The following is a 26,813-nucleotide window of genomic DNA, read 5'->3' as shown; positions in this document are numbered from 1 at the left end:
AAAAGGACAGGACATGATAAAAGGGAAAAAGAGGACAGAACAAAGCAGGACACTAAAGGACAGAACAGCCAGGTCAAAACACAAAATGACAGCACAGGACAAGACAACACACCAAAGGACAAGAAAGGAAAGGAAATGACAGGAAAGGACAGAAAAAGAAAAGGACAGGAAAAGAAAGAAGAGGGAAGGAGGAGAGCAGAGGGCCAGATGGTTCACCTGTGACACTCAGAGAGAGAACAGGTGTCACAGCACAGAGCAACCACAGGACATGTGGAAAACATGAGGAGAGGAGAGGACAGGAGAGGACAGGAGAGGTTAAGACAGGCGAGGACAAGAGAAGAGAAGCGGAGAGACAACATGAGAGCAGATGAGGGGAAAGAGAGGAGAGTGTCAAATTAGCTTTTCTGCAAGAGCGTTAAGACCTCATTCGAGAGGCTAAGAGAGAGGCTAACTGAAGTAGAGAGAGAGAAATGTAGGTATGGAGTCTCACTCTCTCTCTCTCTCTCTCTCTCTCTCTCTCTCTGTCTTTGCAGAAGGCCATTAGATACTCTGGAGCAGGAGAGATATGTGATGAGATGTGACAGGTGGGAGCACTGAGACGAACTGCCTCTGGAGAAGAAATCTTAAATCCCACTTTTTAAAACCCACTCTGAGTTTTTATACACCAGTGGATGGCATGACCGCTGTAACCTTATTCAACAGTGCCGGCCCACAGTGGGCCCAAAACCTGCCGTGCCTTTCACATCCTGAGCTTGCACAGTAAATTCATGCTCCCATGACCAAAACAGGCATTACAGGGTTCACGCAAGAGCGATTTATAATCTTAGTGTGGAAGTTGACATATAAACGAACAGGTCAGGTGACTAAAGCAGCAGCAATTAACTCAAAATAATAGGGTTCCGGTGGGACCGCTCCAGATTTAATTTACTAAAAGCTCTTCTTGGCTCAGCACTGGCAGGACAGCGAATGCCACTGAATTAGTGCCACAGTGGATGTCTTCAGGAGTGGTAGTGCAGGGTTGGCTGCCAGCAGTGGCCTCCAAGGGCATTTCTAGGCATTTTTAAAAACAAAGCTCATTTGCATTTGTATAAAACCATTGTCTCTTTGAAACAACGGCTGAAGATGCAAGCAACACAGTGAACAATCAAGTTTATACAGCTTTCCTATTACTCCAAATGTAGTTGATCATCCATGATCATCCAAGTTTGCTTCTTTAGTTTTGAACTGGAGCGATGAGGCTAATGTACAAGTAATGGACATTTCTAGCCATCAGTTAGCATTGTGAAAACAAAGCATATGTAACACAGCTGCTCAATAAGCTTACATAAGACTGGCAACATCACCAAAGTACCCGACACAAACCAGCAGACACTGTCAGGTTGCTTTGGCAGTAGCGGCCTACAGTTTGAGTAGCTGGTGTTGGTGTTTAATAGTAGATTTACTTTCATGCAACGTCATTTCAGTTCGCCGTCAGTTAGCATTGCAAAAATTCCTCAGCATCATCTCAAACCACATGGTTAAGTAATCTCAAACAGACTGTATTCTACAAATGGACAAAGGTAGATTGCATAGCTTTAGTAACAGCCACCTTGAAGGAGTAGCAGACACTATGGCCAAAAACTAATATCACGGTATGGTTAACATTTCTGATGGTTTCAGTCCATAATCATGGTATATATAGAAGCTTAAGTAAACCTATTTTTGTACGTTAATAGTGGCTTCTCTTATTTTGGGAAACATTTTTTAACAACCAAAGTAAACCTGAAAAATGTATTGTGCAAAATAGTAAAAACAAAACTGAACAGTTTATTGTGACGTCAGCAGAGCGTAACACACAGGGGTCACCATGATTTGGCTCAAAGAAGTGCTCTTTATTGAACACACCGGCAGAAAGGGCACATATGGAGTACCAAATAACCCTGATGATGATCAACCCCCAACACAAAACAACACAAGTAACATATACAGATAACTGTAACTAACAAACCACAAACATACACACAAAGAGTCCCTTTGCCGGAGGGCATGTGCATACCATGAGCCTTTGCGTGTGGCCATCTGCCTAGCCTAGCGAGTCTCTCGGCTCCAGTGTCTGCCAGTTACAGGACGTTACAGATAAATCTATCCCAATATTACTATCTAATACTAGACCCTGAGGCCTGACAAAAGCGAGAACCCAAACAGAGCATCGTCAAAAGTCATTTATCTCGTATGTGCATCCCAAACACTCTTCTGAACATCAGAAACTGCTGGAATTTGGAAATTATTACAGTCATTCATGCTTCATCACGGCTTGTTTTGTGAACGAAGCTCCAACCGCAGCATCATCTGATGCAGCTTATCGAGTCAGGCAGCTCTAAAACCTATACCTGTGAAATAGTTCCAGCAAGTATTCCGGACGATGTTTTTGTCCATGTTTCTCGATAACAGTACGTCATACAGTGTAAGAAACCAAGAGTAAGCAATTCTAATTGAGATTATTTAACAACTCAACTTAACTGGTTTAAGGCAAGTGTGTGATTTAGGCATGCGGTTTGTGCAGCGCTGGCAGGATATAACTTCCATAATGTGGTAATCAGGGTTAAATTACATATTGGGTAAAGGCAAAATTGTGTAAATTTGATTTTCTTTGCCAAACCATCGATTTAAATACTCTGTGTAGGTTGATAAGGACATCCTAAAAAGATGCATTTGAATGGGCCTTTTCTTGCCTTACTGATTCTCGTTCAGTGACTTTCTGCGTCAGCATTGTGTTCTTCACTTTTCCGCGCTGTCTGTCTCTCCTCTTCCACTGCAATGATATTCATGAAAGAGGGAGACACAGAGAGAGAGAGAGGCTCAAAGTGCCCATAACTCATGCTCCAATGCACCCTAGTGCTCAGAAACTCACTCTCATGCTTTATTTCCCTCTTGTTCTTCCCTCCATCCTTCTTCTACTCTTTTACCTATTTCTTCTCTTTTCTCTTTCCATCCATTTACCTAGCTCTTCCCATCACTGTCTATCCATCTTATCGTTCATCCTTAATCAAATCCTGCATGTCTATATTCTGCGTCCTCTGTGTACTGTTTATTTCAGCAGTCCTACAGCTCTCTCTCTCTCTCTCTCTCTCTCTCTCTCTCTCTCTCTCTCTCGTTCTCCTGTTCTCCTTTATGGCCTGCGGGGTTTGCAGGCTGATCAGCATTCTGTGGCTGTGGTGTGTGTAGGCTGGTGAGAGACAGTAACTGGACAGCTCTGTGTGTAGCCGGCCGTCTGTCACTGCAGGCCAGGACAAGAGGAGTGATCTCCAGGCACAGAGCCAGGAGTTCCCGCACACTGTATACTTTCTGTGTATCTACTTGAACTCTGCTTTATGGCCTGAACAGTGTCTCTGTATTCATATTGCTTTACTATTGAGAAGCTGGTGGCTAGTGTAACTGTTCTTGTGAGCAACTATTTTTAAAATTTTGTTCGTCAAGGCTTATTATTGGGGTCTAGAGTGACTATTAGAGCTAGGCATTCAGTTTGGGCCATAAATGTCAAAACTCTGTCAGAAAGGATTGTAGTACTATGTTAGTAGTTTGTTAGTATGTTAGCTGGTTTTCATGTTTAAATTTTTTGGCTGTTCTAAATTAAACCTGGACAATTGAAGCTGGTAAAAGATACTCAGAGGTTTTGTTTGCAGCTTGTATTAACTTATATTCTACCTTGTAACAGTTTTACAGTGACTCTTTAAAAGCCCTGACATAGAGCCATTGCTGTGTTCCTTTTGACTGAAATGCACTCGTACTTGCAGTTAGAGAAGTATCTAGAAGGCCTGGAGTGAAGTTTTTCTTATAAATTTAGCCCCACCCATTGTAAATCAAAACATGATTTTTTAAATTTCACTGTGACTTCCTAATTATGTTAGTGGTGAATGTAGTGACATATTATGCCATCAATCCAGCTCCTGAAATCCTAAACAATGGGTCGCTTAGTTGTATCTACAAAATCTAAAAAATTTCATTGGCCATTTCAAGAATTTAACTGTTTGTTTCCAACCAAAACTTAACAATGAAATAAGAGTTTTACCCCAATACTTGCAGAGTTTAAATACGAGTGTGATGATTATATTGAACAAAAAATATTTTTTGCTGCGCCCATAAGCAATGTTGCTAGATTGGGCAGGTTTTTGACAACCAGTTTCTTTTTTTTTTGAAATATAAGTAAACCCTGGGTGAAGTATTAATATTTATATTGTATGCTCGTTAGAATATAACAGTTTTAATTTTTCTGCAACGTAATAGAACATTAGAACCTGGAACATTTATGTAGATGTAACATCTAAACAAACGTGTGAATAATGTTACATATTCTACATGTCATTGATCATCATATTGATTGGTAATTTTGCCAGCATTCTGTAAAGCTTCTTCAAACATACAACAGTAGCTATGAAGGAATGCATGTGTGGGCGGAGCATGAACAGCTCGAATGAGATGGAATAGACAAGCTAGCAATTAAAGTAATTAAAATAATTAACAATGACTAAATATAATGTCAACAGAAAAGAATGTTAATATTGTATTGAATGAATGTATTAGCGTAGTATTAAAAAAACTCAACCAGTTTGCACTGTAGTTACTAAATAATAAGCCTTAGTATGTGATAAGCCTGGGATTTTAAGGGGTTAAAGCCTTGTCATCTACGGACATTTGAAAAATATTGATCCCCTGTTGGGGCTGGTTTTCTTTTCCGTTCTGATTGTGGACTGAAGTGTGAACACACCAGCAGGATGTGGCAAAATGCAAGTGCAACACACCCTGAGCTGAGCTGGAGATAAGACTCCACAGGGAGCCTGGGCCTGAGCAGAATTTATATCAACACAAAATTGAGCAGATACACGCACCTTCATAACAATCCCCCACCTTATAGACCTTATAGCTCCACCATGCTGGTGTATAGTTAGAGACTGGAGCTCAGCTCTCAGCGCAGTTTGTGTTAGTTATCAATAGTCAGTTACTGACCAAAGAGCTGCCCTTGGCTGGATATTTCTGGGTGGTGGACCACTCTCAATCAGGAGTTTCCAAAACTAAAGTTAAAAAATTGTTAATATATATAGAGCAGGGGTTCCTGACCTTTTGGAACACAAGCGACCACAAAAGGTTTTGCGGCCCTCAAGAGGATTAATCCTACATGATCTTTTGAAATGCAATGAAATATAACACAATCAGTGCAGCCTATCGGATCTCACTTGACTGAAAGGAACACCAAAATTTTCCTAGAATTTTCTGTTTGTAGTAATTTACTAATCATAAATGAGTGCCATGGTCATGAGTCATTACGTTGACTTGCACTGAATATATTTATCTAGCTTTATCTAATTTTTTAATTATTCACTGAGCTTAACTTATATATTTAAGCTTTTTTGATGTTTTATGTATAAAACCTGTGGCACATTCAGTCTTAAAACGCTGTGCACCACTTTGCTACTGTTTCTGGGCTGAACAATATGTTTTGTCGAAATGGTGCAAAACGGTGTGAAATGGTGTGCACAACACATCAGCAGAGATGTGCACATAAACCCCGCCGTATTACAAAGGCAGCGCACACAACAGATTCTAATAAAGTCCTCTACAAATGCGGCTGCTGCAGCTTGGTGTGCGCAACAACTGAAGATATTAGAAGACGTTTGTCGTAAGTATTTTAGTGTAAAGTTTTTTTAGAGAATATGCTCAAAAGACACCAAGAATGGCCTTCTCAGCTGCCATAGGTGCGATGGTACGTTTTGTCGGGGCTGAATGCAGCCAAGTTAGACCATCAAAACTGTCCTTATCAGATGAACAGCACTTAACCCTTGTGTGGTGTTGAAGTTGTTGCTCAGTGGTCTGGTGACCCACCGCATTATTGATTTTTAAATCAATACAGCCATAACAATTTATGTAAAAATACCAGTGGCCAGCGTAGGGTTCTCCTTTAGCAGCTGTAGCCAGTCAGCAGCCTGTCCATGTTGTCTACCCTCACACGCACACACACACACACACACACACATATACAAACAAATACACACACACACACACACACACACACACACACACACACACACACTAACAGCAGGCCATGTAGGAGGAGAACAGAGTGAAGGGACACAGCACCTCCACACTTTTCCTCCCCGCGGGTTCACCCAACACCACATGTAATATAAATGTGTGGGGGGTGTACAGAGTGAAGGCACTGAAAATGTGTTATTTTATATGTTCTTCGCAGGAAATGAGCAAAGGCCAAGGAACCTGAAGTTGAAATAATAATAATAATAATTTGTATCATTTTTTCTTTTGGTAAACATTGAAAATGGGTCCCACAGACCTGAACACCACACAAGGGTTAAAGCTTTCATCTTTAAGAGAGAGGAGAAAATCAAGCTGCTTCAGATCTGAAAAAATCATGAGGTGTTTCTGTTCATCCTTCTACTGTGAGAAGACAGAAGGTTGTGTAGCTGTCAAGAGGCCCTTACTGAGAAAAGGAAATAAACAAAAAGGAAAGTTTGCAAATCAAACAAAAAAGCTGCTGTTGTTCTAAGAACAATGACCACCCCAGTGTCCAGACCTCAACATCACTGAATGTGTTTAGAATCATTTGGATCATGAGAAGCAGAAAATACAAACAACTTCTAAGACTGAACTTTGGAGGTGTAAATAGACATTGTACTTAGTTGTTAAGGCCTGTTATTTTCCTGTTAAATATATGTTGTCGGTTTCTTTTCTTGATTAACTTGTACTTAACATCCGTTTTGACTGGAAATGAAATGACTAAGTGGTCTCTGACTTTTGCACAGTACTGTACACAAGCAGCTCCTGTTTACTCATGTTATCTTCACTATCTCTAACAATGTCTTCTCCGTTCACTCCCACTGTGTTTAACTCTCCTTTGGAAGGACGGCAGACATTATTTTTGTCAGCATGAACTGTTATGTAGGACGTCATTCACACGCACTTTGAGCTCATGGCCTACTAAAAGAAAACAGGTATTTTCTCCCCTCTTTACAACAGTTAAAGGCAAATATTAAAACCCTGCCAAAGCCTTATTGCCAGGTGTGCTGATAAGCTGCAAGGCTGCAGTTCAGGAGAGCAGTGTGTACTTTGTTTTGAAAGAGCTAAACGCTATGAGGAAGTTTCAACAGCAGTGAAACTGGAGCAGGAAAATAAACACTTATGTCAGTGTGAATTCTTCGGCATGTTACAGTTTGCATACTTACCAGCCACTTTATTGGAAACACCTACTATGTTGGTATATGTTGTAGGTGAACAGGTAGAGACCTCAGCTCATCTCTTTCCACACAAATTCTGATTTTAACCCTTAATCAGTGGTCAGATTCTGACCAAGCTATTCACTGGATGTTTTGCTGATACTCAGGTGTTTAAAACCTTCGTACTGTTCATACACTCGTATCGCTGCAACACTCCACCATTCCGCTACCATGTCAGTGTCACTGCTGTGCTGAGAATTATCCACCAGCCAAATAACATCTGGTCAGTGGTGGTCCCAGAGCAGAGGGGGCTAATAAATTGTGCAGCAACAGATGGACTACAGTAATTAACTGTAAACCTACAATGTGCACCTATATGGTAGGTGTTTCTGATGAAATGGCCAGGAAGTGTAAGTACAAGGTAATCAAATTGCCATTCACTGTATACTCATGTCTTGTGTTTACATGTATTATTTACTTACTATTTATATTCTGCACTGTCAATATATGTAAGCATCACATCACGTTCACTGATCCTGATTCAGAGTTTAATTAAAAGGAGAAATTCACTGATTGAATCATTAAGATGTAAAAGTCATTTAAAGTGGTTTGATATGAAATTCACCTTCGTAAGGAGTCTTACCAAGTCAGAATCGTTTACAGTGGTGGTGAGAGGAACCAGACGTCTTAGGTCTCACTACATGAAATGGTTATGAATACGCTTTATCACTATTTTCCCATCAACAATATTGCATATAAAAACTCATATTTTATGTAGGCTTACTGGTCCATGTTGAATAGTAAATAAAACGGCTATATTTTCGCATTGTAAACATCAAACCCTTTTATTCCCTTTACCACCATTGCAAAGAGATTTTACCTAATAAGTTTCTCGACAATAAACCATTTCACATCAAACCGCACTGAATGACTTCACATCTCAATAATTGAATCACACAGAAATTTTGACAAATGGGTGGAATTCCCCTTTTAACTGTAGCCATAGGGACAGATTACAGTGTTAATAGCAGAGTGAGCGGTGTTGTATTAGATTAATCAGTAGTGTGCACTCACCCAGGCGCTGGAAGGCTTCGGTGGCAGCGTGCCGGAGGTTCTGCATGCTGATGGTTCGGCTGGACGTTATTGCAGCCAGTGGTATCCTCACTATAAGCTGGACATCACCAAAGTGGCACCGGACCTGGTCAGTCAATCCTTATTCTGAAAATCCATCTCACGCGCAAGATCCACACCAACAAGTTGTGCTTCTCCGTCTTTCCTTAGGCACTCTCTCTCTCCTTCTGTCTCTTGCAGCTGCCACCGCTCTGTGTGCGTGTGTGTATGTGTGTGTGGTCACCAGCCAATCAGAACAGCCGGATGGGAGTCACCATGCAATTGGCTGGACCAGGAGCAAGGCTGTGGGCTGCTATTTGTTTTGAAATGCTGGAGCGCCTCACTGAGGGGGCCAAGTGCGCGTGTGTGTGTGTGTGTGCGCGCGTGTGTGTGTGTGTGTGTGAGAGAGAGAGAGAGAGAGAGAGAGAGAGAGAGAGAGAGAGAGAGTCATTAAAGGACTGCTGCAGCATTTGTTTATATTCCTGTAAACCACTCAGTGTTATCTCTATAATTCCACTCACCTTAACGATTACCTGATAAAACTTTAAAGGGGAATTCCACCCATTTTTTAAAATCAAATTTTCTGCAAACACAAACAATATACATCAATATGTATCAATATTTTCTGCATTTAGTGTGTGCACCCTTCACCTCTATTACAGCTACCAAACTTTTTTGGAGACTTGCTTTCAGTTTTCCAAAGAAATCTGCAGGGATAGTCCTCCACACCTCCAAAGTTCAGTCTTGAAAGTTGGTTGGATTTTTTGCTTCTTGTGATCTGCAAACTGTAAACAAAGTCATCCAGAGTGGTTTGATGTGAAATGGTTTTATGTACAGAAACGTATAAACTTGATTTCTTTACAATGGTGCTGACAGGAACAAGGGGTCGCCATGTCTACCAGCACAAATGTAGCCATGTTATTTACTATCCAAAACCACCAGTGAAGTGTTTTATACGTAATGTCAATAATGTTAAAATAGTGGAAAATCTGAAAAAATATGTTTTTTGGGGGGGTGTTTTGCAGCACAACACCCTACATGTACCTCTCCTCCATGAATGGATAAAAAGACAAGGCCGAAATCTTCTTAAAACCATCGTGAAGAAACGTTTCAGGCATTAGGCAGTTTATGTGTATCTAATCTGAGTAGACTTTCTGTGTGGGAGCATTTAGAGTCAGTGAATGCTTCAGACGTCTGGTTCCTATCACCACCACTGTAAACAACTCTGAGACTGTAGATTTCTCTAGAACGGAGCATTTCACACCAAACCACTCTGAATGACTTTGGTTACATCTTAACAACGTAATTATGCAGAAAGTTTGAAAAGGTGGGAAATTTTTGAGGTAACTGCAAACAAAAATCTAGAATGTAGATAATAAATAATAAAAATGAACTGGTATTTCTTTTCACAGCTTTTCAGACAAATTCAAGACTTATTTCACTTGTTTACATTGGACTCAGTAATCTTCTCAGGTGCAGTGATTTTAGTCCACTAAAGTTGATTCTGCTTCCTTCAGGCTTTTATTTTATTATTATTTTTTTAACATAACGATTTTCATATATTTAAAAAAACATGTTTTGGACTGTACACCTTACCTGCCTACATCCCCTTTCATCATTGCCCTATATTGATTTCCCCCTTCAGTTGTTTATCTTTCCATTAATTTCCTCCCCGAACTGTTTATTTTTCCATATGCCAGTGTTTCCCTGAGTCACATCAGTGTAATTGTGGAGTTCTTCATGAGTTAAAGGGCTAAAGAATGCAATGTGAATTTGACATCTGGCCTGGTACATGCTTCAGACCACCTCTGTGTAACTTAGAAAATAATATTTTGAATATAGGTTTGGATTTCACAAATATGTAGGATGTGCTTTTGAAGAATTGCCAAAGTGTCTTTCCATATATTAACACTGAACAGTTCCTCATCTGAAAGTCCAGTTTATAGGAATAGACACTGGTTATGTCCGAATCGGGGTGGGGGGTTGGCACGGGGGTTAAGAAGAATGGTTAATGGACAAGTCTTGTGTTTGGCTAAAATTATTCAAATAAACTTTAAAAATGCCTCCGGACTGAAGGTCAGAATAGGGGCTATTAAAGGGCCCATGATTTCACTTAAAATATTTGTGTGGTTTTATGTATCAAAAACTCATTTTAAGTCATTTTTACATAACCATTTCCACCCTCTATTAATCCCTTAGAATTAACCAACTTGTTTTTATTGCTATACCTTTTAAAATGTATGTATGTATGTCAATGAGCTCTGTTCTGATTGGCTGCCCTGTATTGTGCTTCATTCAAAAAGCAGTCCAGCTTGCAACACTCCTTTTAACTTCTCATCAGTGGGTGGGGCTAAACTCTTCTAGCTGCCTGTGTTTTTCTCTTCTTCTTTTTCTGGCAGTATTTTGTCAAAATTTTGACACAGGCTGCGTCCAAAACCACACACTGCCATACTAAATAGTATGTCAAAAATAGTACACCATCAACAGAAGTCCATTCATTAGTGCAGTATGTGTAGCAAAGTAAGTACTATACGGTTTTTGACACAGCTTTAGTATTTAGACAGAACAACTTACTATGTAAAAGTAATGACTTCTTTTCTTGAAATTTTGACTTAATATCTCGAAATAATGACTTACATCTTCATTTTTTTTAAATTATAATTATCTTAAACAGTATTACTTACTATCCCAAAATAATTACTTCAAATTGCTTTCTTGAAATTCTTAAAATTATAATTACTTTGACAGATGAAGGCATTTTTTTAGACAATAAATCATTATTTTGACATCTAAGTCATAATTTCAACATAGTAAGTCATTATTACGAGACATTAAGTCAACATTTCCAGAAAATAAGTCATTATTCTGAGATACTAAATCAATTTTTTTACATAATGGTGGCACAAACAGAATAAAACAGGGGATGTTTTCTCCTCTGGTGGCGGGAACGGGCTAATATAGAAGACGAACCATGTTTGCGTGACGTCCATTACCTGTTAGCTACATTAGCGTCGTAGCTCCAGAGCAAAACGAAAGAAGCAAACTTTAGACACCAAACGTACGTCAGAGGGGAACTGTGTAAATTTGATCTTTTTGGTGAACCGTTCCTTTAACAGTGTGGCAGCTGTCTTCTCTCTCCTCCTCTCTGGGTTTCCACAGAAAGCGAAGCGGTAACTAACCGTCCGTGTTTGTCCCTTTTCTCACACGGTTGAAGAAAGACTCCCAACAACAGCCCCGTTTCGCACCGCCGAATTCACAAACTTCACCGGGCGGCGAGCCTCCAGCGTCCCGGGCTGCGCACGTTTCGCCTCATTTCTACCAGTATCGGTTAGCAGTCTGACGGGTAAGTTCACGAAACGTATACACGTTAACCTTCAGCTAGCTGCACTTAGCCGGGGATAAACAGACAGCTCGGACCTTCAGCGCTGACAGAAAGGCGCTGTCATCATCACCGCGTTAGCTGTTCAGCTAATTAGAGCTTTCGCTTTAACATAATCTTTGTTTCTCTCCATTCTTGCTTACATTATTTATTAAGCTTTGACATTTTTCTGAATCTCGTTCTCTGTAGCGTTAGCTGTAGGACTGTCCGCCGGTTTCTTAAGTGAGGCTGTGGTGAAGCTGTGGTGCTGAGAGGAAACAGGGGAAACCGACATCTGAGTGACAGTTTTGACAGTTGGTCTCTCTCGATCTCTCTAACGGCTCTGCAGAGCTTTGTGTAAAGATGTGTTAAATATAAGAGATTAAGATGTTGAAATTGTGTAAATATACATGAACTAAACCCTGTTGGTTGTTTAAACGGGAATTCCGCCTTCTCAAAATTTCTTTATAATTAAATCATTAATATGTTAATAGAGTCATTCAGATTGGTTTGACTTGAAATGGTTCATTGTAGAGAAACTTAACCTACAGAGTCAGATTTCTTTGCAGTGGTGCTGATAGGAACCAGGGGTCTCAATGTCTACAATACGAATATGGTCATTTTATTTGCTATCCAAAACCACTAGTTGACCTCTCTGTGTGTCTTCTGAGTTTTTATATGTAATGTTCATGATGGTAAAATGGTCATAAATCTGAAAAAAATAAATTTTCTTTGGGGACTGTTTTGCCTCACAGTGCCCTGCATGTAACCCTCCGCCATGAAAGAATTAAAATTAATGGATTAAAATACATTTTAAGGCAAATGTTTATCATAAAACAATGTCTCAGACGTCAGGTAGCGTATATCTAGCCATTTCATTGAACAACCTTCTGTGAGGGAGTTCAGAGACATTAGACGTCTGGTTCCTATCACCACCATTGTGAGCTATTCTGGCTCAGCAAGTTTCTCTAGAACAGAGCATTTCACACCAAACCGCTCTGAATGATTCCGTTTAGTTCTTAACCACTTAATTATGTAGAATTTTTGAAAAAGCAGTGAAGTTCCCCTTTAACAAGTCAGAAGAGTTCACAGTGGTGGTGATAGGAACCAGACGTCTAGAGCTCCAGCATTTGAGCTCTCTAAAAGCCGAATCAAATGAAGTTATTTCATGAAATGCTTATGAATGTTGCCTGATGCCTGAGATATTGTTGTATGACAGTTTTAAGAAAAGCTTCTGGTCTAAAACATATTTTTCAAGATCTGTTCATGGCGATGAGGTACGTGTAAAGCGAAATATTGGTCATTTTTGGACCATTGTAAACGCATTGGTTTCTCTACAATAGAAATTTTACATCATAACACTCTGAATTACTTTGTTTACACTCCAACCTTTGCAGAATTCTTTTAAGGATTTGTAGAATGAAGTTCTCTTTTCATTTTAAGGCAGCAGTGAGTGATAATGTTAATTTAACTGTCTTGGACCCTTTTAAGGATTTTGTGGCAGCTCAGTTTTCATTATGTGTAATGATATTTGGGCAATATTCCGGTAGGATTTTAGGATGGTTTAAAGGTTTAGGCTGCTAGAATAGCCACTGGTTTCGGCAATGTTTACAGCAAACATTGCTTTGTTTACTTAGTGACGCAGCTGGGGCCGAAATGGAAATGATAATTTAACTGACAATAGGCCTGTCAAAAACTTCATAACAGCCATGTGTAGCTTGGAAAACGTTTATTTTGAGTGTAATGGAATAAAGGTTTTAAGTTTTTTTTTAAAATAATGATTTAGAATCATTTTTAGTACAGTTGTTTAAATAAAATGTCTCAAAGGACTGACTTGCATTTGTTTAATTTTCTCAGGCCACTGGAACAGACACTGGTTACATCTCATCTTGCCTCCGGTCACTGAGGTATACATGTTAATGTTGCCTACAAAACTGTTTACAGCTTTTCTTGAATGTCCCGAGTGTTACATTCATTCTTCCCACCTTACTAGTAATCAAAGCAGTCTAACTGTATTCTTTCATAATCTAAACTCAGTAATCCCCTTACAGGGGAATTCCACCAGTTGTTTTTGCACAATTAATTCGTTGGGATTCATACTGTCTCAGATTTCGCTACGGTGGTTGTGATGGGAACCAGGGGTTTTGACTGTTTAGATGTAACGTTGATAATGGTAAAATAGTGGTAAATCTGAAAAAGTATTGGGATGTAATTTGCTTTAGAATACTCTGTCTGTACATTTCATTCATTAATATATTTTTAAAATATATTTTTAGACCTCAAAACTGTTTACACACAAACAATGTCTCATGCGTCAGGTAACATGTTTATTAATGTTTCATGTAATAGCTTTCTGTAAGGGAGCTTTTAGAGACATTAAAAGCTTCAGATCTCTGGTTTCTACCACCACCACTGTGAACAATTCTGGCTCAGTACATTTTTCTAGAACAGAACTTTTCACATCAGCCCACCAAGAATGTCTTTGTTTCCAATTGATGCAGAATTTTTGTAAAGATTGGCGGAATTTCCCTTTAAGCATATGGAACCATTTATGTGCTGTTTTGTAATATTGCACATATGCTTGCACACAGGCTGGCTATCTAATCACGGTCATCTACCATGCTGGTTCACCTTCTGTGATATGGGGGAAGCTTAGAGATGGATAAACTGAAGAGGTAAGTTGAGAATGTGGCAACAGGCTGAAATCATCACAAAGCATGTGAGCAAAGAGTCATCACTTCACTTGTTATTGAACAGAAGGAGCTGGTGGTTCTGCCTCTGAGGCGCCAGGCAGTGGAAGCTCAGTTCTTTGAATGTGAGACATTACAACTTCTGTTCAAGGCAAAATAAGGGACGATATATGGCAAAAGTCATATAATGATGCTTGAAGACAATAGTGTGACAATAGACAATACATATCACAATATTTAGTTTTGATGAGTTGAAACAGATGCAGTGCATTAGCACCACATTAAAGAAATCCTATCATACAAGTTAAAATACTGCACGTCCCCACTTCCGTATAAAATTTCGGATGGGATCTGAACTCACAACCTCCTGGTGATACAGCAAAACCTTAGACAGCTCAGAGAAAATTGCTAAACTGTGCCTTTTAGGGTCCATCGCTTATCACTGGTGTGGTTCTCCCAAGGGAACATCTTCAGTACCTTTACAGGGGTTGACATTGCCTGTTGCCTGGTGGCCTTATTTACAACATTTCTCATTTTAGCCACTGACAGTGCAGAACCTGTGGCCTTTTTTTTTAAATTTTCTTTGTGTTTTGTCCCTTTTTAAAAAAAACGCCAGACCATTTGAATTTTTACACATTCACAAATATCCACCACATAATAATTTGCTAACTGTAACCACCACAATTGCTAATGTGATAGAAGTTTTCTTATTAATATGAAGTTTTTAATATTTAATTTTTCAAAGCGACACCATACAGATTGATTGCAAATACAATGCATGTCTCTATAACTCAGCCAACTCTTAATTTTGGCTTGGTGGTCAGTGCAAATTTTTTTTCTACCCCTACCTTTAGTTTGGGAACATATTTCCATTACATTGTATCCATAATTCACTGTGTTTTTGTCTTGACCCCAGTTTTTTTATTGAAGTTTTTTAAACTTAAAGAAGTTATGGAAAGGTATAAATATATACCTTTCCCCTATGGAAGTGAATGTAGTTTCCCTTTTAAACGCATTTGATGTATACACATGGACCAAAGGACTTGAGGGCACCCTTACATTGTTTGTGTCTTGGGGTGACAAAGACATACTTGTATGGTGCCCTTTTTCTGACAGTGTAAAACACGTGAGAGCTCTGCCGACATCTGTTTTTAATGAAACATGCAGCTGGTCAATGTTCTTTGTGCCCGTAAGTGTTGATGATAGCGATGTTGCTGGCAGCTCACTCACACCCGGCCAGCTTTCTGCTGTGGGCACATCTCTGCATACTTTGTTAGCCCCCTTTTACTCTGTTCTTCAGTGGTCAGGATCCCCATGGACCCTCACAGAGCAGGTACTATTTGGGTGGTGGATCATTCTCAGCACTACAGTAACACTGATGTGGTGGTGGTGTGTTAGTGTGTGTTGCGCTGGTCTGAGTGGATCAGACACAGCAGTGCTGCTGGAGTTTTTAAACACCTCAGTGTCACTGCTGGACTGAGAATAGTCCACCAACCAAAAATATCCAGCCAACAGCGTCCTGTGGGCAGCGTCCTATGACCACTGATGAAGGACTAGAGGATGACCAACACAAACTGTGCAGCAGCAGATGAGCTATCGTCTCTGACTTTACATCTACAAGGTGGACTGACGAGGTAGGAGTGTCTAATAGAGTGGACAGTGAGTGGACACAGCAGCACTGCAGTGTCTGATCCACTCGTACCAGCACAACACACACTAACACACCACCACCACGTCAGTGTTACTGCAGTGCTGAGAATGATACGCCACCCAAATAGTACCTGCTCTGTGAGGGTCCATGGGGGTCCTGACCACTGAAGAACAGGGTAAAAGGGGGCTAACAAAGCATGCAGAGAAACAGATGGACTACAGTCTGTAATTGTAGAACCACAAAGTGCACCTATATAGTAAGTGGAGCTGATAAAATGGACAATGAGCTTAGAAACAAGGACATAATGTTCTGCCTGATACGTTCCACTTGACAAATAAATTTGTTAACCTTTTAACAATTTGCATGTGTCTGATGTGTATTTTGTCTTATTCTGTGGAGGTTTGTTGCATCCTAAGGGGAACTGATGTTCTTATACTTTCTTTTGTGTGGTTGCCCAGCTCGGGTGAGGAGGAGAGCTCCGGGGAGCGAGGAGTGCTCCACACATGGAGGGGCTACTCCTGCAGCGTCACTCCTGACAAAGTTCTCCTTTCCCGGCCTGTGCTCCAAGCTGCCCTGGGGGCCAAACATGGGGTTTTGCTGGTGGAGGGTAAGCATTCATTTGTACTCACTAGAACATATGAAAACATCCGATTTGTTCTCATAAATAGGTCACTGTTTAATGAGAAGGGTAGGCCACTTTCCTCCTGAAGTGCCAGAGGTCACAAATGCTTTTTTGTCAACACAAAGATAGTATTGGGATTGTAGGGAACTAAATCCCACAGGAAGAGAATCGCCTACCACTGTTTTAGATTACCTTAACAAACATTACGAACCAAAAGACATTATAATATAGAGCTTCTCTTCTAACAGATCAGGTGATGTTGTTGTGCGAGAGGAGTTATTCCGAATGTATGTTCAACCTGTTTGTTTGGTCAGATCTGGATCAGTATTTGGGATGGCTCTCACTAAAGATTAATAGTGCTGTTTAAATGTGTTAAGTACATCAGTACATTGTGATACGTTGATCTGAAAGTAGATATTCCACTGCATCGATTTTGAAATGTTAGAATGCTTGTATACTGGTTTTTTAATGATCATTTAACATCTGAGTTTTTCCAATAGGAATGATTGAAAGAATGATCAAATACTAGTTGTGCTCTTAAGTCACATGATACAAGGACACTGGCAACACCCTAGCAACCACCTGGGATACCGTAGCAACCAGCTAGCAATATCCTAGTCACCACTTACCAATACCCTAGTGATCATCAGCACCACAGCAACCATGTAGTAACATCCTAACCACAACCAGATACACCATAGCAACAATCTGTAATCCACCTGGAATACCATAACAACCACAACCACCTAACAGTACCCTAACAACCACCTGTAACACCGTAGCAACTGCCTAACATTGCCCTGCAACCACTTGGAACACAACAGCAGCCCCCTGGTTAAACCCCTGGCCACCACCAGCAATGAGAGCAACCATCTAACAACACAATTCCAACTAACTAGGATAACCACCATAGCAACCACCTCGTAACACCCTCACTCCCACCTTGGATATTTTAACAACAACTTGGCAACCACCTAACAACTGCCTAGAATAACATCGCAGACATTTAGCAACACCCTAGCAATATTTTAGGCAGGCAAGCTGCACAATCACTCTTTATTTTCTTCAGGCACTTGTCTAGTGGATTATAATATAATAAGCATTAAAAAGAGTTTGCTATATTACTGGCATGCTTTTAAAATGCTGACTTCATTCCTGTAACTACCAAGTGGTGTGATTTTAATTGTGGTTACTGTAAAGAGCTGTTTGTGACCTGGTATACTGTATGCTGTACATCAAAGTATTTGTTTTATGCTTTTATTTTCTTGTATTAGGTGGACAGGTGTATAGTTTTGGAGAATTGCCATGGAAACAGAACCAAGCTTTATCAGGAACCACAGAGCCTATTCTGGAGGCAGGGCTTAGCGAGCAGCACGTTGTTTCCGTGGCGGCAGGTGCCTGTCACAACGGGGCAGTAACAGAGGATGGTGTAGTGCACATGTGGGGAGACAACACCTATGGCCAGTGTGGCCTATCAGGTCTCTGTGTTGTCCCTAACCCCACCCCTGTGGGTGTGGTGGACTGTGAGGCCACGCCTCCTCAGCCAGTGAGGATCTTGGAGGTAGCATGTGGAGAGCAGCACACGCTCGCCCTCTCAACCCGGCACGAGGTATGGTCCTGGGGCAGTGGCTGCCAGCTGGGCCTCCTGACCACTACCTTCCCCGTGTGGAAGCCCCAGAAAGTGGAGCACCTGGCTGGGAGGCATGTGCTGCAGGTTGTTTGCGGATCCTCTCACAGCCTGGCTCTTGTGCGCTGCCTGCCCCCTCCTCACGAAGCACGCAGACCACCTCTGGACAAGTGTGGCCAGTGCAACCAGTCACTCTACACCATGACCGACAAGGAGGACCACGTCATCATCTCAGACAGCCACTACTGCCCCCTAGGGGTGGAGCTTGAGGAAGGCGACAGTAAATCAGGATCAGAAGGCAGCTTATGTCATGGCAAAGTCAGGATTTCCCCATCTGAGCCAATTCTCTCTGCCCAAACCCCTAAGTCACCAACTGCCTCATGCTCCAGTGGTGCTCCAGTTTCGGCACCTGCGTCTGTCTCAGAACTTCAGGACCAGGCACCTGTCGCTGAGAAAGAGTGTGTTCAGTCAGCCCCTAAGGGCCAAGAGGAGTCCCAAACTGCAGTGGTTGATAGAGAGGTGCCTGAGGCAGCCGCAGAGTTGGCTGTGGTTGAGACGGACGGCACAAAGGCTTCAGGAGCGTTGATGGCAACAGGGGTGAAATCCTCCCCGTACCCAGATGAGCAGGCACTCAAAGACTACCTGAAGAGGCTTTCAGATCAGTCTCTTGCTGAGCATGCATCCAAGAACCCAACTACAGCGCAGTGTGCTCAGGTCAGTAATACTAATTCATAATTTTTGCCACAAGATTCAGTGGCTTGCCAGTGCAACTGTTTACAGTCGTATGCAAATTAGCAAATTTTAGTGCACAATTTCTAGTTATTTACTTAGTTTATTGGAAAAAATAAAACTTTAAATATAATATGTGCTATACATTTTGCACAGGCCACATAAATAACCTGTGCTTATGCATGTATTTCTCATTTTCATTTAGAAAATCAACAAAACTGACCATTAAACTGCTTAAACATTTGCATACAACTATATATTTGTGAACCCCGGCAGTGCAGTGGATGGAGCAAAGTGAGAGGAAAGATAGGAAAAATAGTTTTATTAGTCACCTAATCAAATAATAGTTGAGAGATTAACTATGTATGCATACACTGTAAATACTCAAAAAACAGGCTGTCTGGTCCAGTTCCAAACAGGCATTCCTCTTTCAAACCACAGGAGATTCCTGTTTGCATGTTAGATGTATAGGTACAGTGTGGTTGTCTTCATGATTTTGAAACAAGACATGTCTCTTTTATCTTAGGGAGTGAGCTACATATGCAGTTTAGCCCAGAACTCCTCTTTTTCCTGTTTCACTAGAAGAAGTAAACCATGCAGGGCAGAAAAACCCTGAAAACAGTGAAAACCACTATTGATAATGTCCCAACAGCCAATTGCAGTGAACTATAAAGGCCTGAGACCTAGTAAAATCCTTCAAGTGCTCTTATCTTGCTTATTACTCTTCCACCACAGCCTCTTACAGAGCCTGCTGACGTTTTCACCTCTGACCCTACAACCCCTGTTGCCCAGTCAGTAACCCCTATGGGCTCAGCCCTGAATCACCTGGTGATTTCTTGTGCATCGGCTGTAGGGGAGAGAGTGGTGTCCACATACGAGGCTCTGTCTCTGAGGAAGGTCATCAGCTACTGGGTGAGTGTTTAATCCTTTGTGAAGAAATGGTCATTTTCTAGGAGTTGATTTTGAATGGTAATGACCTCTCATTGGCTGTCTCAGTTGGAGGGGCGGGGTAAGAGCGTGGTTATTATACATGTTTGGGAGAACAATAGTGGCTGGCACATAGAATAGAATAAACTGGAGCTACATACTACAGTGGCCGACAAGACCATCTGCACAGGACAATTAAAAACGTTGCAGACTCAGAAAACACTTTCATCCACATGAACACACCTGAACTACATTTCACAAAAGCACTGCAAACTCAGAAAACTCTTTCATCCACATGAACACACCTGAACTACATTTCACAAAGCACTGCAAACTCAGAAAACAAGGAAAATGAGTCACAACACAATGGAAATATTCATGGGGATGGAAAATCACTGACAGAAATTAAGACTATGGAAATTCTGATGGTTGACTTGGCTGGGATGTGTCATTGCTGTACTACAGTTATCAGTCATATCTGGTATTACTATTTGAAATTTTACAGTTACATTTTACAGCTAATTGTTATTACGATACAGTGATATTAATAATCTGCTTAAATGAAAGTCAGCTTACATTTACCGGTGTTTAAAAGTTTGAATGGCATCATCCTCTTTGAGTGTCAAACATTTCCGCTGTTGTGACCGACTCTGCGGCACGTTTTTTTTTTGTATTTGCACCGCGTCTATAAAATGTAGCGCTTTTGTAATCGTGTTGATAAACGTGTTTTGTGAGTTTGCAGCACGATTGTGAAATGTAGCGCTGGTGTAATCTTTTTGATGAGAGTGTTTTCTGAGTTTGCAGAACATCTACAAATTTGCAGTAGGTTTTGTGCAGAACATCTGAAATATGCAGTGCGCGTGTTGTCATTTAGATGAAGATCTTTTCTGGGTTTGCAGCTCATTTTTATTTGCAGTTTTTTGTGTCTTCTCTGGGTCACCCTAAGATGCAGTTGCCAAAACAGCAACGTTTTAATGCAGAAACTTTTGTAAGTAGCTTTTGTTTGCCTGTTTTGTCACCTCTAAGCTAATGCTAATTTCTGCTCAGGGATTTCTGTGTTATGTTAGCATCAAGCTAATTCTGGTTAATATATGTAGGATGTATGCAGCTCTCTAGAATAAACAGACATTTGAAACTTATATTGTACACGCAAGTAACTTATTCCTTACTTTGGATGTTAGTTTGGCTCCATCAGTAAAGATTTAAACTCAAAGCCTGTCTCTGAATGTAACTGGAGCCTGTTAGCTTAGCTATATGCCCTGCTTACTCTAGTGAGGTCAGAATGTGGTCCAGTTACCCAACAGTCCTGTTAAGATAAAGGAAAAAGAGTCTGCTGAATCGGTCACTAAGATAGCAATTTAGTGTTTGCCGTATGTGACATTGCATCGGTGTTTTACACTGTCCTGTCCATCAAAGACATCTGTGTGGAACAGCAGTTGTGAAAGTATGAAGGCTGGATGAGTGGGTGTGGTAAATTGAGTGGGGCAGAACTTTTGATCCATGTGGTGCAGCATCGGGCAGCAAATCCTCACAGCCTGCAGAATCACATGCCTTCTGTAAAAGGGAAAAACACCAGATGCTTCCCATTTCACAGTTTCTTGGATGGTAGATACTGTGACAAGTAACACATATGTGAACTGGCAAGGAAAATGCAGCTTTGTTTATTGTATCTTCTTCAAGCTTCCTGTTTACAGGCTTGCAGGCTTTATGTAAAATATAGCTCAAAGAAGGCAGTTCTGTGGTTTTTGATCTTGTGTATCCTTGTAAATGAACTTTTTTCAGTTGTCTTTGACCCAAAGCTGGTGCATATGGACCACACATACCTGGCTGTTGTGTGTTCTCTTACTGAGGGCCAGACTCGGACTTCATCTCTGATGCCAAACAGCATTCTCAGTTCATTTGCTATCTGAGCATTTGTTCTATCTGATGATATATTTCATGCATGCAGCCAAACTGTTTTTGTATTCTTTAAATCCCTGAGTGCATAGTGTACATTAGCCTTCATAATTCTAATCATAAATCAGGTGTCTTTGAGCCTCTCTGGAACTCTGGAACTCTGTAGTATGTATGTGTGTGCAGGGTCCAGGAGAGGGCCGCGAACGTCCGGAGGAGAGGGTACGCCAGGAGGAGCACCGCCAGGGCAAGAAGAGCTCCAGCCTGGGCGACATCCGTGAGGAGGAGGCCGAGGGGCTCAACCGCCGCCTCTCACTCCCCGGCCTGCTCTCACAGGGTACATGCGCTCTACATATCTTATGCCACCACATGCGTAAGTCTGCACCAGAGTGGGTGTGGAGGGGAGTTGATGTTAAAGCAGAAGTTCAGTGAAAAATCAAATTTACATAATTTTACCTTCATCCAAAATGTCGCTAGTCAGACAAAACTTTGTATATGTACATATGTATGTATGTATGTATGTATGTATGTGTACATCATCTAAAACAGCAGTGTCAAACTCAACCACTAAAAGGGTCATTTTTAAAAAATGACAACAATCCTGAGGGCCAGCTGTGTTTTTATTTTACTTTTGCTTAACATTTTGCCATTGTTTTTTCAAAATATGCCAGAACTACAACCGCAAGGAATAGGCACTGAATACTTGAATGATTCAAAATTAATTTTAAATAAAAACAAATTGTTATATAAAACAATAGACAACATTAGCTAGGGATAACTGTTAAACCTCTTTAAATGTCTCCAATGTACAGAAGGTTTTTGTGTTCTCATGTTTGTCTTTACTGTTCTGTATTTTGAAAACCTGTAAGCGTCATTGAGTTCTTGAAAAGCGCTATATAAGTATAATGTATTATTATTTATTTATTTTTTTTTTTAATTTTTATAAACTACCCATTCGCTTGAACTAGACACCTGGCATCTTTTTTTGTTTTTGTTTTTTGTTTTTGTGGTGTTGTCCCATAGATCATAGTTGGGCAGGAAGTGGGAGCACATGTTACGTTGCAGTGCATGCTGAGAGCTGTAGTGCAGTTCATGGTGAAATGGGCTAATATTAATAGAAATTTAAATAATTTTGCAGGCTAAATAGGATTGTTCCACATGCCTGACTTGGCCCACAGGCCTTGTGTTTGACACATGGGATCTAGAAGATGAAGAACATTTAAATCCTTTATTTTGTCAAGCATGTAGTTGGTTTTAGCATCGCTCCAAAATTGTTTCGCCATCTCGCGGGTGCTGTGGTAAACATTTATTTCCGGTACCGCGGTCTGTTTATATGGCCATTTGAATAATCAGATGAATGCAGAAATCTGATTGTGATGAGATGTTTATATGCATGTAAACACTCTCACTGATGTGGTGGTGGCGTGTTACTTGGTGTTGCACTGGTTCGAGTGGATCAGACACAGCAGTGCTGCTGGAGATTTAAACACTGTGTCCACTCAATGTCCAAACCTACGTTGTTGGTCCGCCTTGTAGATGTGAAGTCAGAGCCAGTAGCTCATCTGTTGCTGCACAGTTTGTGCTGCTCATCCTCTAGTCCCTCATCAGTGGTCACAGAACACTGTTTTCTGGATATTTTTGGTTGGTGGACTATTCTCAGTCCAGCAGTGACACTGAGGTGTTTAAAAACTCCAGCAGCACTGCTGTGTCTGATCCACTTAGACCAGCGCAACACACACTAACACACCACCACCACATCAGTGTCACTGCAGTGCTGAGAATGATGCATCATTCAAATAATACCTGCTCTGTGGTGGTCCTGTGGGAGTCCTGACCACTGAAGAACAGTGTAAAAGGTGATTAAGTTTGCAGAGAAACAGATGGACTACAGTCTGTAATTGTAGAACTACAAAGTACACTACAAAATGGTAACTGGAGCTGATAAAATGGACAATGAGTGTAGAAACAAGGAGGTGTACTTAGAGAAGTCAGTGTATATTTGTATGTACATACCTATATTTATATGTAAGTATGTTGCACAGCTAAAACAGTATTATATGTGTCTTGAAGCATGTTTTATGTCCAGTTGTAAGGATAAAAGGATGCAATATGGTGTCAGAAACACCATAAGCAAGTCTGTTTGAGAATACTTAACAACTCAGTGTGGTTTTAGGAATAATTTAAGTTTGCACAGTGCTAGTTAGTGGAGTGTAAGCTTCCATAACTTATTATCTACAGTACTGAAAGCAAGACCTTTCATCTTTTTAAATTACATTTAAAACAACCATTAAATACAAGTTGTTTTTTTTTTCAACTTAAGGAAAAAGCATATAAAGAAGCCTCAACAACTAAAAAAATATTTTTTTCAATATTTCATGTGTTCACCCTTTGATTTTAGTACAGCTTCCATTCTTTACAGGAGACTTATTTTCAGTTTTTTGAAGAAATTTGCACAGATATTTTTCTATATCTCTGAAGTTCAGTCTTAGACACTGGTTGAATTTTATGCTTCTCACAGTCACAAACATACTCAGTGATGTTGAGGTCTGGACTCCAGTTTTGGGAACTCCTGTTTTTTCCACCTAATTTCCTTTGACTTTCCCCTTCTTTATGCAAGTGAATCTTACATCTGACTTCCTCAAAACTCTCCTGAAAAATGAATAACTTGTATTTAATGCTTGATTTGACTGGAAATTAAATAACTAAAGTGTACAATAGTCTTGTAGCTTTGTTGCAAAACTAAAGCAGCAAATTTCAGACACCTGTCATGTCTTGGCTGATCGATAACATTTTGGGTAAGAGGAAAAACTGTAAATTTGACGTTTCACTGAGCTTTGCTTTAAGTACCCACGCTTGAGTGACTGCCATCCCTGCAGTGTGTTTATGTATGTGGGCCTGTGTTTGTGTATGTAAGTATGGCCTTGTTGGTTTATGGACTGCTAAATCCAGCACCAATTTCCTCGTATGTATTTTGCATGATTGTGGTGGCTGTTATAGCTGTCTTCTTACACTTTGAACAATATAAGGCAGTTTTTCCCATCATGTGACAGAATTCCAAGAATTCCAATTGCTTTCTTTTTCTTATTATGCTGTCAGAAGGTGTATTAGGCACTTAGTATCATAAGAATCAAAGTATTGCCAGCTATTGTTTTTTTAGACTGAGGGCTGAGAATCTAAGCAGGGTTTTGTCTGAGCCAGAGTCTTAATCTTTTTCAGTCATGCGCAAAATCTAACCAGAGCGCAAAGAATCCTGAAATAACTGTCTTAAAACCTCAGCTGAATACAAATGGAACATTTTTAGCAAACGTCAGTTTTTCTGCATTGCTGTGACAATGCAGATTTTTGCTGTCACTGCGCACTGACGGATACCATAATATTGTTGTTGCCATGGTTACAGACAAAGCAGAGACTGAAGCGAAGGAGCCGTCTGCTCTTGCTGCAGTTACAGGTATTTTCAAGATGTAGTAGAGCCGCACAAGTAATCATATTTTATTCATGATCACGATTTTAGGCTTCTGAAAATAATTAATCATGTGAAACTGTAATCGTAAACTTTAAAATTTACTAACGTTAGACATCAGTTCTGTATATTCTAGTGCATTAAATCTCAACAGGCTTAACTTTTTGGAAAAAACAAGGATCATAACAGTTTCTGTTTCTACGTAGAATTAGAACCTTATGTAGTTTCTGAGGTGGCATGTTTATTTATAGTTCAGTTTTATTTTTGAGGCATATTTGAATCTTTTATTTAAAAGATACCCTCAGTAAGTATGATCTTAATGATCTATTGATTCAAAGATTTATACACTTGGAATATAGTCTTATAATGTACAATATGAAAAAAGCTTTCTTTTTAATATAGAGAAATAATACAGTGCAAAAAAGCTGTTTTGTTTCTGATTTGACTGCAAAAATTAGGATAATTAAGTGTGACTTTAATACTGAGCAATTCAGTATTAATCGTGATTATCATTATAGCCATTACTGTACTAGTATGTTGTGCTACTAGCAATACTAGTAGTATTGTACTGCCAGCGCTGTATGTAGTTAACCACACTGCTGTTACTGTGGTAAAGGAAGAGAGTGGCTGTTAAAGGGCCCATATCCTACATTTTTCTTGTTTTTTATTTTCTTTCCTTTGATATCTGCTTATAACCTTTATTTATTAACGTGATTTATTTTCCAAAACCATTCTAAAAATTCATTTTTACGTGACTATTTTCCAACCGCTTTCTATCCCTTAGTATTGAACAGGCTCTTTTTGTTACTGTATCTTTAAGACTTATATATGTAATTGACATCTGTTCTAATTGGATGCCCTGTATTTTGCATCATTCACAATAACAGTCCAGGTTGAATCAGTCATTATAACTTCACTGTAAATGGGTGAGGCTCAACTGCTATAGGCTGCAGTAATATATTGATATATGTAACTGTAGGTTTTCATGAAAACAGTGAATTTAAAATGGGCTGTCTTTGTAGCTTTGTTTCCAAATATGGACTGTATGGGCTGGGGAGTGAATGATATGTATTGAAACACTGTTTACATACTACAAAACTCTTATTTAATTTAAAAAAAGCACATCTTAGGAAAATTCAGTATTCCACAGTGTGGGCCCTTTAATCGCTTATCAGTGGTAGTTAGACTGTAGTGTTGTAGTGAAATAGCACTTTAACTAACACTTCAGCATTTTTCAGCCTATTCTCTATCTGCTGCATCTGTAACTTACAGTCAATGACTGTAGACAGTACTTTCCCTGTAATTTGCCATTTGCAAAATTCTGAGAAAGTCTCTCCTTTCTTAGTTATTGCCGTTAAGTTCGTCAAACTTTCAGTTCAGGCTACGTGGTAGCATTTAGAACACTTGTGCTAAGAGTATCATGAAGGAAGACTTCACACGTACTTTCAAAACATTTGTTCTTTCATAAATAAAGACTGTTACAAGACCAACTGTTTTTCAATGCTGCAAATCGAACGAATCACAATTTATTAACAAGAACGTGT

General features: G+C 40.0%; 2 protein-coding genes across 2 annotated transcripts in view; one reads left to right on the top strand and one right to left on the bottom strand.

The window, feature by feature from the left end:
- cdk15 (cyclin-dependent kinase 15) overlaps positions 1 to 8,639 on the bottom strand; it is a 37,558-nt gene extending 28,919 nt beyond the window's left edge. Inside the window, exon 1 of the mRNA XM_036569977.1 lies at positions 8,277 to 8,639. Within this exon, the coding sequence (XP_036425870.1) occupies positions 8,277 to 8,322 (46 nt within the window). The 5' untranslated portion in view covers positions 8,323 to 8,639. The remainder of the gene's footprint in view (positions 1 to 8,276) is intronic.
- Positions 8,640 to 11,462: 2,823 nt separating this feature from the next.
- Positions 11,463 to 26,813, top strand: part of als2b (alsin Rho guanine nucleotide exchange factor ALS2 b) — a 44,485-nt gene continuing 29,134 nt past the window's right edge. Inside the window, exons 1-7 of the mRNA XM_036569975.1 lie at positions 11,463 to 11,655; positions 13,528 to 13,577; positions 14,262 to 14,345; positions 16,470 to 16,618; positions 17,908 to 18,974; positions 19,725 to 19,901; positions 21,996 to 22,146. Of these exons, the coding sequence (XP_036425868.1) occupies positions 14,329 to 14,345; positions 16,470 to 16,618; positions 17,908 to 18,974; positions 19,725 to 19,901; positions 21,996 to 22,146 (1,561 nt within the window). The 5' untranslated portion in view covers positions 11,463 to 11,655; positions 13,528 to 13,577; positions 14,262 to 14,328. The remainder of the gene's footprint in view (positions 11,656 to 13,527; positions 13,578 to 14,261; positions 14,346 to 16,469; positions 16,619 to 17,907; positions 18,975 to 19,724; positions 19,902 to 21,995; positions 22,147 to 26,813) is intronic.

This window comes from Colossoma macropomum, unplaced genomic scaffold (genome assembly GCF_904425465.1).
Source record: "Colossoma macropomum unplaced genomic scaffold, Colossoma_macropomum, whole genome shotgun sequence".
NCBI lineage: Eukaryota > Metazoa > Chordata > Actinopteri > Characiformes > Serrasalmidae > Colossoma > Colossoma macropomum.
The sequence above is the reverse complement of the archived record's forward strand: the minus strand, read 5'-3'. Positions and strand labels throughout refer to the sequence as shown.